Raw genomic sequence first — 14,929 nt, 5'->3', positions numbered from 1 at the left:
AGTCGTGGTCTGCCTCAGTGAAGGCTGCTTGGGACACTACTCGTAGACACAAGCAGAGACTGGGTAGAGCTGCAGGCAGCAACTCACACAGTACGGCATAATGGTCATATCTTTGGGGAAGAAAGTAAACTGATGCACTAAGTGGATGTGTTTCTATCGTAAGTGTTCACTTGTATGAAAGCCTTTATGAATACCTGAAGACTTAGAAGGACAATAAACACTATCTTCTCATTGCACTTCTGAAAATACATCAGATAACTTTTCATACATCTTGCATTTAACCCATAGCAAAGCAATATTTAAACAATTAAATTTAATATTCTTTTCGATTTCTTCCACAATTCATGTCTCATATATCTGGTGTTGTTCCTTTGATTCAATCTTCACAACATGCAAGCAAAGAGACATGTACATTCTGGGTACAAACAAAATATTCTAAACACTACCAATATTGAGTGCTGGATTTATACAATAAGTCCTGAAGCATAGCATTTCTGCTTACCTTTGCCAACCTGTTAGACAAATACCTTTAAACTTCTTGGTATGTTTTTTTTCTGACAACACAGTTAACCACAACAGGTTATTATTTATGTGGTTCTGAATGGGAGGTAGAAACTGTGTACTCCCTGTGGCACCCTTGAAAGCACTGGCAACCCATATACTCGGAAATACTGCTGAGTACTTCTCAAACAAATCTGAAAAACAAATTCATGTAACAGTGCAATATTGGTAACAGGATTCACCATCAGGTGCATTAGATAAAATACACAAATTAAAATTTGGAAGATAAGAATTGTCTCTCTCTATTACTTTGAGTGAAATATCAATACATAAACAGTTAATGATAATTCCACTACTACTTGATGATATGCAACAAAATTAACAAAAGATATAATTATGTTATAAATATATATAAAAAAAAGTTCACAAGTGATCAATCATCATACATAAATCTAATGTCCATGAATAAACATTTGATCAAGCATTAATCTTAATACAATTTCAATAATACAATCTGCAACACACCTGGAGGAAGGTCAAAAGTTTTGGCCTGATACTGCCACACCATTGGTTCCACAATGTCACAAAGCCCACTGCCTGGTAAAGGAAAGAACAGGTAAAGGTAAAATAGTCTCATAATCATACAAGTAATTATGGTTGACCAATATCCACCTCAGTCTTAGTGACTATCTGTGCTTTAAAAAAAAAAAAATTGTGTGCCTTATACATATATCTGAATTTTTTTCCAGCTACTCTCTTACGGCCACCTTTTAGATAAATTTTCAATTGGTTTAAAAGTAAAAACAAAACAATACAGTCTTGGTAGTTACAGGACTAAACAACCATTATGACACTTTTCCAAGCTATGAGAAGCTCAACTTTGTGTACAATATAAATATCTGTACTCTATCTTTATTTGTCTATGAATGAAATATCAATATCAAAATCTACTTACTGATCAACATGTAGGCAAAACAAATACAAACTTTTGATTTTTTCAGCAGGAATATTTCTTATCATGTCGTCCCACATGATAATTGTAATGTGAGGATATTCTTTCTTGGCCCACTGTGCTACCTTGAATACCCACATTTGAAACAAGTCTTCTGTTGACATTTCCTTGGAGTCCATCTCAACCTGACATCTTGGACACTTTCCTATATGCCACACCTGCAAATAATTTATAATCATCATCCCACATTAAGTTGTGCAATAAGCAAGGAAGATAATCCTAACTCAAAATAAATATGCAAGTACAGTGGAGACTCAATACTCAAACTCAAAAGTTAGATTTAATACTGTACTCAAAAAAATACCTGATAGTTGAACATCCACACACATGGTTGTAAACAAAGGCTCCTTAACCTCTCCCTTCCCCCTCCACCAGTTGTGCTGCTGCGGTCTTCAGAATAACATTCTCGTGCATTTTGTCTGTAGTTTTTTCATTTATAAATCAAGCAGCCGCACACATGGTTGTAAACAAAGTTCTGGTCTCTCCCTTCCCACCACTGCTATTGTCCTATTCTGATACCATATTACTGGTGAGGAAAAGAAAAAAAAAAATGGCAGGTATTTCGGTGCACATCCCTGGTCCAGCCGCAGTCTTGAGCAAAAACAACATTCTTCTGTGTTCTGTCGGTAATTTTTCATTTAGAAACTTACAATGGCACTAAAGAGGATTATTAGTGGACCGCCGTGGTACAGTGGAACCATGTGTGCTTTGGGATCCGAGGGGTCTCCAAGCGCACGGGTTCGAATCCTGTCCACAGTCTGAGTGCAGGTTGGGCTTCCTCACTCAGGGCAGGGTTTAACATTGCAGTCTTAGATCTAATTTTCAATCTGTGGAACACCACCTCTCCTCTACTAAACCTCATCTTCTTTTCTTCACCGACACACAGCTGTCTGAGGCAACTGACAGTAGCCCCTTCTCTGTTCCCTCCTACTTTCTCTATCCTCATTTTCATTCCAAAGCTGGATGTGCACAACAACTTAATTTGCTCTTGTGCCCACACTCTTGAATCTTCTGAGTTTTCCACTATCTGGCTTCGACTTAACAGTCACTCTCAAACTAAATTCATCTGTGCTGTTTATCTCTCCCTAACTCTTCTGACTATAGTAAATTCTTTGACTACTTAACTTCTAAAGTGGAGCACATTCTGTCCCTCTATCCTTTCCATTCTTGGAGATTTCAATGTTCACCACCAGCTTTGGCTTTCCTCTCCCTTCACTGACCACCCTGGTGAACTAGCCTTCAACTTTGCTATCCTCCATGACCTAGAGCAACTGGTGCAACACCCTACTCGTATTCCTGACCGTCTTGGAGACACGCCCAACATTCTTGATCTCTTCCTCACCTCTAATCCTTCTGCTTATGCTGTCACCCTTTCATCTCCGTTGGGCTCCTCCGATCACAATCTCATTTCTGTATCTTGTCCTATTTCTCCAATCCCTCCTCAGGATCCCCCAAAGCAGAGGTACCTCTGGCATTTTGCCTCTGCCAGTTGAGGGGACCTGAGGTATTATGCTGACTTGTGTCAGAGACCCATCCCTGTGTGCTGAATGCATAGCAGAGGTGATAGCAGTATCTGGCATGGAGGTGTACATTCCTCATTCTTTTTCTCAACCTAAACCTTCTAAACCTTGGTTTAACTCTGTTCTTGTGCTATACATGATAGAGATTGCCCACAAAAGGTATTTGAGCCTTTCATCATTTGAATCTCATGCACTTTACATTTCCACCCAAAATCATGCCAAGTCTGTTCTTCAACTTGCCAAACACTCCTTCATAAATAGAAAATGTCAAAATCTTTCAAACTCAAACTCCTCTCGAGACTTCTGACATCTAGCCAAAACATCTCAAATAACTTCACTTCTTCATCTTTCCTCCTTTATTTCATCCTGATGGCACCACTGCCATCTCTTCTGTCTCTAAAGCTGAACTCTTCTCTCAAACCTTTGCTAACAACTCCACCTTGGATGATTCTGGGCTTATCCCTCCCTCTGACCATTTCATGTCTACAATTAATTTTCTTCGTAATGATATTTTCCATGCCCTCGCTGGCCTAAACCCTCGGAAGGCTTATGGACCTGATGGGGTCCCTCCTATTGTTCTCAAAAACTGTGCTTCCGTGCTTGCACCTTGCCTGGCCAAACTCTTTCAACTTTGTCTATCGACTTCTACCTTTCTTTCCTGCTGGAAGTTTGTCTACATTCAGCTTGTTCCTGAAAAGGATGACCGTTCTAATCCCTCAAACTACCGTCCTATAGCTTTAATCTCTTGCTTGTCTAAAGTTTTTAATCTATCCTGAATAGGAAGATTCTCAAACATCTGTCACTTCACAATCTTCTATCTGATCGCCAGTATGGCTTCCGTCAAGGTCGCTCTACTGGTGATCTTCTGGCTTTCCTTACTGAGTCTTGGTCATCCTCTTTAGAGATTTCGGTGAAACTTTTGCTGTCATTAGACATATCAAAAGCTTTTGATAGAGTCTGGCACAAAGCTTTGATTTCAAAACTGCCCTTCTACAGTTCCTATCCTTCTCTCTGCAACTTTATTTCAAGTTTCCTTTCCGACCGTTCTATTGCTGCTGTGGTAGACGGCCAATGTTCTTCTCCTAAATCTACTAACAATGGTGTTCCTCAAGATTCTGTATTGTCACCCACTCTCTACTATTCATTAATTGTCTTCTTAACCAAACTTCCTGCCCTATTCACTCCTATGCTAATGATACCACCCTACATCATTCCATATCCTTTCAGAGATGACAAACCCTTCAGGAAGATAAAAGATCATGCTGGGACTGGGACACCACTAAATGCCTGACTTCTGATCTTCTAAGGTTTCTGATTGGGGCAGAGAAAATCTAGTAGTTTTCAATGCCTCAAAAACTCAATTCCTCCATCTATCCACTTAACACAACCTTTCACACAACTATCCAACTGTTTCCCTCTTCTACACTGAATATTCTCTGGCTGTCCTTTACTCATAATCTACAGTGGAAACTTCACATCTCATCTCTTGCTAAAATAGCTTCTATGAAGTTAGGTGTTCTGAGATGTCTCAGCCAGTTTTTCTCACCCCTCCAACTGCTAACTCTGTACAAAGGTCTTATCCATCCTTGTATGGAGTACTCTTCACATGTTTGGGGGCATTCCACTCTCACACTTTTATTAGATAGGATGGAATCAAGTCTTTCATCTCATTACCTCCCCTCCTCTGACTGACTGTCTTCAGCCTTTTTCTCACTGCCAAAATGTTGCATATCTTACTATCTTTTATCACTATTTTAATGCTATTGATTTTGCTAATTGCATGCCTTCCCTCCTCCTGTGGCCTCACTTCACAAGGCTTTCTTCTTCCTTTCACCCCTATTCAGTCCAACTCTCTAAAGCAAGAGTTAACCAGTATTCTCTATCGTTCATATCTTTCTCTAGTAAGCTCTGGAACTCCCTGCCTGCTTTTTTATTTTCATCTTCCTACACTTGATTTTTTTTAAGAAGGAAGTTCAAGACATTTGTCCCAGACATTTGGCTGATTCTATTTGAATTTTTAAGGGAACTGGCATTTCATTTTTTTTTTTTTTTTTTTTTTTTTTACCTTTTGTTGCCCTTGGCAACCATAAAAAAAATATAGTGGTACCTTGAGATATGAGCTGCCTGGGATAAGAGTTTTTTGAGATATGAGCTATAATTTCATCATTTTTTTTCATTTTGAGATAAAAGCAAAATTTTGAGATATGAGTCATGTTTGGGGATGTTGCTGCTAGTTGGTGGCTCAGAGCATTGGTCCAGCCTCAGCTGAGTTAGTATCTACATGTTTCCTGCAATCTTTCATCATTTTCACACTATTTACTTACCTATTTTTTGTCTAAAGAAAGTACAGTTTTAATTTACATTTAATGTTTATGTGTGAATGGTGCCTGCATCCCTTCCTCCTTTCCTCCCTCCTCCTCTTCCACCATTTACCACCATTAGCTGAAAATGTCTGTCTCCAAGGTAAGAACACTAAATAAACTTTTGCTTTTATTTTATTGATAAAGTATGCATATGTATGTAACTTAAAAGGCAAAACACACTTTCTGCCACCTCCATCTATGTCCTCCACCAATGCTTATCACAGAGGGGGAAAAACTAGTGAACTACTAATGAAATACCGCAGTATTTCAGTAGTAATTCACTATAACTCAGTGCCACGGAGTCGAGATTATCCTCTTGGCATGAGCATATATGAATACTAAGATATGATATCCATTATAGCAAGCAATAGAGGAGTGGAAACATAAATATTGTAGTGAAAGACAACATGCAAGCTAAAAGGGTCATAAGAAGAAGCGGCCAAGTTGCCGCAAGTCTCTGCCTCGTCTGTGAGCGATCTCATCTCTGCTTTATTTTTTTGGTATTCCATGTAAGATTTCACTTTATGCATTACAAAACAATCCTTTCTTGGGAGCAAGGTTTGTAAAAAGGTAATAAAAATGTTGTTTTGTGAACATAATTGCATACATAAGACAGTAACACCACCTGGAGAGGTGGTGTTACCAGCAACCTGAGAGCAATCTCATAGCAACCTCATTACTGTCCCTCCAAACGTTCATGGATGCCATTTTGCGGCAGGAGGTTGCTCTGACGTTGTTTAAGAATCTTGGATCCAGCTCCCGCTCTTCTCGTGCCTCATGTGCAGTATGCCAGCACTGAGTACAGATGGAATCTCTTCAATCTGCCTATAATTCACCAAAATGGCCCCAAAATGTCCTTCATCTTCTTCTGCATGTGGGGTTATTTTAGATGAGTGGATTTTTGATAAAGTGGTAAAGCTCAGAGGCAGATGGTGACTGACTGTGGTGTGAGTGGTGAAGGCAGTGACGCAGTGAGTGTTGTTTACGTATTCTTTTTTTGTTGTTTTCTCTTATTATTTTTTGCTTTCTTTTATTTCTTGCTTTTTCCCTTTACTTTAAATACACTTCTATTATTTAGAATGATAAATAATAAAAACATGTTAATTTAGCCAAATAAATAGAGTATTTTGCATGAATTTTTTTGGACCACATCCTGCATCCCCCCTTATTATCTATTGTTTCTTATGAGAATTACATGTTTGCTTTATGCGCATTTTTATATACGCGATGCCTCTTGGAACGCATCTATCGCATAAATCGAGAGTTACCTGTACCACATTTCCACAAGGCTTTCCATTTTATTCATTGCAGAGTCATGAGTTTAGGTGGTTCTTTTAGCTTGCAAGGAAGATACGGTCTCACAAGCCTTCTTAATAGAGTTTGCTGACTTGAAAATAGTAGAAACAGTAGATGGAGTCAAGCCATGGTGGCAAGCAAAGCTATTAGTTTTCTCACCTCTCTTGTGTCTGTGAATAATATCCAGCTTCACTTAGAGATGGAGAGTAAGAGACTTCCTGGTCTTCTTAACAATGCTAGGCAACATTGCAGGGTTGGTTGAAGGGTGTTTTGGTGGCATGTTAAGCGAGGGAAGACGAGCTGCTGGTGGACTCTGTTATTGTTTTGAACTATGAGTGGGGAAGTGTAGGGGAGTGAGTGGTGTGTGTTTTGTCCACAAGAGGCGCTGGTGTATTCAAAAGCCTGTCGGCTTGTGTGATACAGCGGGGCTTTCAAGCTTGGAAAAAATTACTTGGATAAAATTTTGTTAAAGTGAGTTTGGTGTTTGTTATACAAGCAGATGGTAGTAAAAGGAAACGTTCGTTGTAGCAAAATTTCGTTGTGTGAACGTTTAACAGGAATGACCAAGTAAATTTCTATTTTCGTTATTTTCAACCAAATTAAACCATTTTTTATGAGTTCTTACCTGTGTTTAGGTGAATTACTTGTGTGAGTTTCATTAACTTTTGGCTTTTATTGTTTTTTAATAAATGAAAATGTAAAAAATAGAGATGTATACTTGTGCGTATAACTTCGTTCCACTTTGTTTTCTTCATAAGCTGTCATAATAAACTTTGGAGGATGTCTAAGAGGGCCAAGTGAGCAGATCTTGCATTTTCTGTTTTATTGATGAGAAAAAAAAACTATATTTTTATCTCATTTAGTTATTTCTATTTAGATTAAGGAAAAAAATAATCCAAAATTTAAAATTCTGCTCACTTGAGTAGAAAGACAATTTAATGTTCTTTCTATTGAGACCTGAATCATGAAAATTGGATGAAAACTGTTGAAGTTATATGCCTCAATAGCACAATAAGTTAGTTTTGAGATACGGGCCTTTAAAGATTTTTAAAAGGACAGACGTGTTCTTCATCAATAAATGTCTATTATGTTGCAAATCCTTCACAGCAGTTATTATAACATCTTCCTTTTGCTTTGTAGATCATTTTGTGCCATAAACAAGGCACCTGGTCCTCCTTCTTGTAGAAGTATTACTCACAGAAGCTAAATTCCTCTAGAAGTGACAGGAGCGAGAGACATGTGCAGCCTCCTACGCTTTCAGCTACACACTGATGTGTCACATGTTCCTTCCTTCTGAGCAGCCATAGGCTACATTCTATCTCCTTATAAGGCAAGATGCCACACAGCACCAGAAAGAAAACTATTCCCTTTTAAATAGTAGTTTTTTTTCTAAAAATATTTTTCTACGACTACCTTTTTGCTGCACGTGACCTTGAGTGAGTGGCTGGGTGTGGCACCAGGCATTTAAACAGACTTTTAATAGCTATTTAACCACTTCAATACGGTGACGCCTATGTAGGCATCATGAAGCCCTAGTAGCAAATACGGTGACGCCTACGTAGACGTCATATTTCTTTTCTGAGCTTTCTTCAGTTCAGTTGTCCCGTATAGTGTGTTGGATACCAACTACACACGCCATATGCTGTCTTTGAAATCCTAGTGCTCCTCCCACCATCCTTGTCTCCAGCAATCACTAAAGATAAGCTACATGCGTCCCACCTTGTGTCTAAAATTACCCAATGGCATAGACTGTTCCCATCTCTCTCTCTCTCTCTCTCTCCATTCCCTCCCTCCCCATCTCCCTTTCCTCCCTCCCCATCTCCCTTCCCTCCATCCCCCTCTCCCTCTCGAAAGATAAGTTACATGCGTCCCGCCTTGTAACATTCGTGAAAACACACACACACACACACACACACACACACACACACACACACACACACACACACACAAAAACAACAAATTTTCTAATATCTCTCTCTCTCTCTCCCTTCGTTTCCCTCTCCCTTCCCTCCCTTCCCCTCTTCCTCTCGAAAGATAAGCTACATGCGTCCCGCTTGTGTCTAAAATATTAGCAAATGTCACACTCTCTCTCTCTCTCTCTCTCTTTTTCTCCGAAGAGAGAAGCGTCCACTTTCCTCTTCGAAGGTGATATAGTGACTAAAAAATACCAGCATAATACACAAAGACGACAAGTATGACAAGCTTGCACGAGTTTCCCGCGCTCGGGCGCGCGGCACTATCACCCATATATCATACAGGCGGGCTTTTTTAACATCCGGCGCGAAGGGGTTAAACCCGGATGACTAAAATTCCACTTATAATGTTTAGTAATGGTGCTAAGGCTGCCATGATGTGATTATTGCATTTTTTCAATTTTTTTCAGAATTTTCACTCGGGTTGCCTGCATTATCTTTTGCTATGTTTTACTATGTTTCTGTGGAATAATCATTATTTACAAATACCTTTTTCTTACCTGAAAACACGTAGAAAAAATAGGGATGCTTTTTTGGAGGAGGCTGGAATGGATTAATGGCATTTCAATGCATTTCAAAGGGAAAATTTTTTTTGAGATATGAGCCTTTTGAGATACGAGCTCCATCATGGAACGAATTAAACTCTTACCTCAAGGTACCACTGTATATACAAATAAATAATTTAACTCTGTATTCACACCAATCATGGTATCATTCAAGAATGAACAAATACTCCTTTGATATACTGCTATCACAATCATTGTATTACTCAAAACATCACATAATCAAATGACCAATCTATGTTTCTAGTATCCCAAGCTTATACCTACCTCATCAGCACCAATATGAAGATATTTGTCAATTAGATGCAAGTTCATTATCTGTGTGAGCAGCTCAGTCACCAATGGGAAGGAGTCAGGGTGGGTTGGGCACAAGGTGTTGGGGTAGCTTTCTACTTCCCGAACAGCTCTGTTCTCATCATGCTTCAGCACAAACTGTACAGTAACAATTAAAGTAATGAAGGGTGTGACTTGAAAAAGACTCATATTGTATGACAATCAATGGTTTCACAAATTGTGCCATTCTTGATTTAAGCTATTAATCTAACATTGCAAGCAGATATCAACTTAGATTTTCTCATTTACCTCAAAGTGCCCAAAGGTTTGCATTAATGGAATGATAATGAGGTTGCTTTTTGCTGCGAGCTCATGAAGTTTTAAAATGTCTTCCCGTGTGTAGGCATGAGGTGTCTTCAAATGAGCCAACTTGTCATGATATGGAAACATATCCTCATACTCCACCAACAAGCCAGTGGCACCAAATGACGAGATGATGGGAAAGATCTGAGGAGTATAGAAGAAAAAAAGGATTAACTGAATATGTATGACAAGATATTTATTGGCACAGGAAAATCAAATTTTTATAAATACATCATATAAAATATATTATAACAAGAAAAAAAAATCCTTACCTGCTCATAGTAACTCATTCTAGGAGGAGCTCCCTTCAGGTCAAGATGGACCAACCTGAGTTTCAAATTATAATCAAGATTCAACTTATAATATTTCAAATTACATTCTGTCATTAACACTGATTTGATTGAACAACATTAAAGTCTGATACTTTCTTCATTACATTTAACTCCTATTACTTATTATCCAAGCAGTCAAACTTTTAACAAGCAGAGAGACAAAAATCTATCGAGACCTTACAACCTAATGGAATTATGACATGCACACATGCCCTTGAAAAATTCATGGCTTTCCATACAACTGACGGCTCTTTCTTTCAACAGCTTCCACAATGTCTTCATGTTAGCTTTTCAAAACCAACAAACAAAACCTAAACATATTTAACCTGCAATGAATATGTACCACTTTATCTTTCTAACTTTGGCTTATATTTTGTTTTAAACCTAACACTACTTCTCAATCTAAATTTCTTCTCCAAACCATTTGCATTTGTACAATAATCACCAGATCTAGTCTTAGGTAAAAGTGATACAACAGCTTTAGGTCATTCTGTCATTAGGGACTCTCAAACATAGACATTATTGTTTTGTTGTTACTCAATCATTTATTATGTAAACCTGTCACAAGACATCCTTCATCTTTAGATATTTATATCTGAATTGCAAACTATTTAAATCTCTCTAGGTATCTTGTTATACTTCAATTATTTTTCCTTAGTGAACCATCACCTTTCAAGCCCTGTTTCAACTGGTTTATTGAACATGTGAGAATACTAAAAAAATTTCGGCCTATCCATTCTAGTACTTGAATGTACTGACACATTTGCAAAACACAACAGTTCCTACTTGTGAAAATCTTCAAGTTGATCCATCTTCAGTGATGTCCCTGGAACACAAATGAAGCATGAGACACTGAAAATAAGGATAAAACTAAGATTTCATGAAATAGTTGCATCTTTTCTTATCTACATTCTAAAGCTTAATAATTTGGTCATGCAATGGAAAAACAGAAGTACATTAGGGTGGAGAATGGGGAGAATATACTACATACTACCTGAAACAGTTAAACTTAAGTATGGGACATTTGCAGACTGTTTTACTTCAGTCTTTTCCACAAGATAGTGAGGCAATTCATTTATTTCATATGTTTTCATCCTTGAAGGCTTTTTGATGTATACAGTAATACCTCGAGATACGAACGCCCCAACATATAATTTTTTTGATATATGACAAAAAATTTCATATAATTTACGCCTTGAAATACATAGATATTTTTAAGATACGAATAGCCATCAGTAGGTGGCACAGCGATCGCTCAGCTACCTGCTTCCACCGAACACTCAGCCCGCGTTGTGTATCGTTGTTCATCCTTTGTGCATGTATGTGTCTATGCTCCTCGGCAGTGTGTATTTTTTCTTAAGTTGTGTGAACTCAAGACTCCAAGATCCCAAAAGTTAAAGATTGGCAAGAAATACAAAATACCCTGTACAGTAATACTCTGCTTAACGAATGTTCGTTTAACGAATTTCTGGTTTAACGTACTATATAAAGTTAGACCAAAAAGTCTGCATAACGTACAACCACATCCGTTTTAGCGAATTTTGTGGGTTTGAATTTTCCGGGTGAGGGACTGAACGTGGTAGCTTTGCTGTGATTGGCTGGCTCCCAGCCTCTGTCTCTAGCGCTCCTGGAGCTGGATCCAAGATTCTTTAACAACGTCAGCGCAACCTCTTGCAGCGAAATGGCATCCATGAATGCTTGGAGGGACGGTGACAAGGTTGCTATCAGGTTGCTCTGAGGTTGCTGGGAACACCACCTCTCGAGGTGGTGTTACTGTCTTATATATGCATTTATGTTCACAAAACATTTCTATTAGCATTTTACAAACCTTGCCCCCAAGAAAGTATTGTTTTGTGATGCATAAAGAGATGAAATGAGCCACAGACGAAGCGGGAGACTCGCAGAGACTCGGCCGCTTCTTCTTCTGATGACCCTTTTGCCTGCGTGTTACTTTCATCATGATGTTTATGTTTCCACTCCTCTATTGCCTGCTATAATGGATATCATATCTTAGTATTCATATACGCTCATGCCACGAGGATAACCTCGACTCCATGGCACTGAGTGATAGTGAATTACTAATGTAATACCGTGGTATTTCATTAATAATTCATTATCACTCAGTGCCACGGAATTGAGGTTATCCTCATGGCATGAGCGTATATGAATACTAAAATATGATACCCATTATAGCAGGCAATAGAGGAGTGGAAACAAATATCATGGGGGAAAGACAACACGCAGGCTAAAAGGGTCACAAGAAGAAGAAGGGGATGAGTCTCCGCAAGTTTCCCGCTTCGTCTGTGGCTCATCTCATCTCTGCTTTATTTTTTGGTATTCCATGTAAGATTTCACTTTATGCATTACAAAACAATCCTTTCTTGTGGCCAAGGTTTATTAAAGCTAATAGAAATGTTGTTTTGTGAACATAAATGCGAGAATGTGAGAGAATTTGTACGTAGCTCCTCTAACTTCCGATGACTCATATGACATAAAAGTAGTGGTATACCGGTGGCCCAATATGCTGCCAAACGTATATATAACTTTTTTTTTTTAACCCATGTGGTATGTTAGGGACAAGCCCAGAACGCATCCCCCCTATTTCCATTATTTCCTATGGGAAAATTACGTCCGCCTAACGAATTTTCGCTCTACGAACAGCTTTGACACCCCCTATCCTGTTCGTTAAGCAGAGTATTACTGTATTCACATACTGATTACACTTAGAAATTCAATAAACGAGTGAGTACAAGTGGTGTTTTGCCCAAAAGCAACTCTTCCTTTTTTTGCAATGCAAAAAACAAGAAGTCTCTAGATGTCATGGTTACCAAAATATCACAGATTGAATGAAGTGGTATCATCGGTGTATGTGGCCTTGCGTCCGATCGGGTTCAGCGACCTTCGCTAGAGCAATAGAAAACGGGCCCCTTGTATCCCCCCCCTCTCTCTCTCTCTCCTGTTGCCTGTTTTGATACCACTCTCATTTGAAAGTTGTCTCCCTTCAACATGGTAAGAGACCTGAGCTGTAGAAGTAAGGCGCGTAGGAGAGCTGGCAGAATCACACCGTGCAATCACTGTCACTCCCACCATCCATCGTTGGTGACACAGTGACATAGAGCATAAGTTTACTCCTGATGAGTGTTACCAGCTCACAAGCAAACAAAACGGGAAGAAAATAGCCAAATTATAGCCGTAAAAAGCCTAAACGTCTATCGACGTGCCCCGAGTCTTGTGTGATGAACATCTATTGATGTGTCCTGAGTTTTGTGGGTTAAGTTGTTATTTTGGGCAATATAGTACATTCATATCATGCATACAATAAACATTGTATTTATCTTATATTAAATCTATATTTGGGTGGTATTTAAAGCATGTTAATTTTTTGGGGGGAATAAATTTGTATCACAAGAATGAATTAATTCTATTTCCATTAATTTCTATGGGAATAATCTATTTGATATACAATTTTATTTTATATACAGTAAGGTCTCGGTTTACGTCAGAGCTACGTTCCTGAAACATGACATACGTTGATTTTGTATGTAACTCAAGTTTCCGTACATTTCAAAGCATATTATCGAGTTTTCAACCAATCATTGTTTATGGTCATTCAGGTAAGTTAAAGGTTATATTGTTATATTATTTACAACTATGTTGGAATATGAAACACAAGCTTGTTTTTGTTGTTGATTAAGGCCACGAACGTGAAGGACTGCATGTTGCCGAGAGGGGTGGACGCCTGAGGCCGCCAGGAGGGTGGGCAGGTCGAATGTCGTGATGCCCAGGGCGGACAGCTGGGAGCGTAGTGCAATGCGGTGGGAGTAGAAGTGTGGGCAGCGGACAGGGATCAGCAGACAGACACAGATGGTGCAAGTGAGCTGCGAGTGTCGTGTGGCCCAGGCGAAGGCTCCAGAGTTGTTATTGTTGTGATGGGTGCGGTGCGCGAGCCCTCAAGGTCGTCAACCTCCCTGTTGTCATGGTAACGGGTTTCCCATTTTCTTCTTCACTCCCTTACACACAGCTGCTGCCTCCCTTCTCATGTCTTTTAATTATGTCCTCTTTTTCTTGTAGCGTAATGGTTTTCCTTTTCTTAGCATCACTGCTGTCACTAAGGAGTTTTCTCTTTGGTGCCATTGAGCAAGATACTAAGAACTTGAGTCAGTAAACGCAGAAGTAGGATAACACTTGCCAGGGGCGACGGTGTGGTGGAACTGAGGCAGGGTGTTATTGTATTCAAGCGTGAGGCGGAGGTGTGACGCCTGGCGGCCAACAATAACAATAAATCCCGTGCTTTACGATTTATAAATTTTCATTTTTTAAAATCTTAAATTGCCTTATAGTGAACTGACGTAACTACGAGTTTGACGTAACTCGAGACCGACGTAACACGGGACTTTACTGTACAACGATCGTCACGGAACAAATTAAATTCGTACGTCGATGTACCATAGTATATGCAAATTGGATTACAAAAAATTTATCATAGTAGATCATAGTATGGATGCCTGTGCACTCTAGCCTCACACAAGGTAGTTATACGTTTCAAATTCAATGACAATACAGTGGTCGAAAAAAAAAAGTATACATCACTGAATTTTGGTTAGTAAAACTATACAATACAAAATAGGGCGGTTTTATTTAGAATTTTATTTTACAATTAGTATTTGGACATATTACCCCTGGACTTCAGAACACTCTGGCTCCTCCCAGGCATAAAAGCAGCAATGATGGAG

The 14,929-nt window shown here is 38.9% G+C and overlaps 1 protein-coding gene across 3 annotated transcripts in view; it reads right to left on the bottom strand.

The window, feature by feature from the left end:
• Nucleotides 1–14,929, bottom strand: part of LOC123499628 (hexosaminidase D-like) — a 43,582-nt gene that overhangs the window by 8,128 nt on the left and 20,525 nt on the right. For 2 of the 3 annotated variants that reach the window (XM_045247950.1, XM_045247949.1), the window contains exons 2-9: nucleotides 10,983–11,022; nucleotides 10,137–10,191; nucleotides 9,811–10,008; nucleotides 9,496–9,660; nucleotides 1,488–1,671; nucleotides 1,027–1,098; nucleotides 503–695; nucleotides 1–110 (exon numbers count right to left, since the gene is read on the bottom strand). The exon at nucleotides 1–110 is cut by the window's left edge and continues 55 nt beyond it. In XM_045247950.1, coding sequence (XP_045103885.1) covers nucleotides 1–110; nucleotides 503–695; nucleotides 1,027–1,098; nucleotides 1,488–1,671; nucleotides 9,496–9,660; nucleotides 9,811–10,008; nucleotides 10,137–10,191; nucleotides 10,983–11,008 — 1,003 coding nt within the window. In that variant the 5' untranslated portion in view covers nucleotides 11,009–11,022. Of the gene's footprint in view, nucleotides 111–502; nucleotides 696–1,026; nucleotides 1,099–1,487; nucleotides 1,672–9,495; nucleotides 9,661–9,810; nucleotides 10,009–10,136; nucleotides 10,192–10,982; nucleotides 11,049–14,929 lie in introns of those variants that run through there. The other variant, XM_045247951.1, reaches the window with a different exon arrangement.

The sequence above is a fragment of the Portunus trituberculatus genome, chromosome 50 (assembly GCF_017591435.1).
Source record: "Portunus trituberculatus isolate SZX2019 chromosome 50, ASM1759143v1, whole genome shotgun sequence".
Lineage (NCBI taxonomy): Eukaryota > Metazoa > Arthropoda > Malacostraca > Decapoda > Portunidae > Portunus > Portunus trituberculatus.
This window is presented reverse-complemented; position numbering and strand designations above follow the sequence as displayed.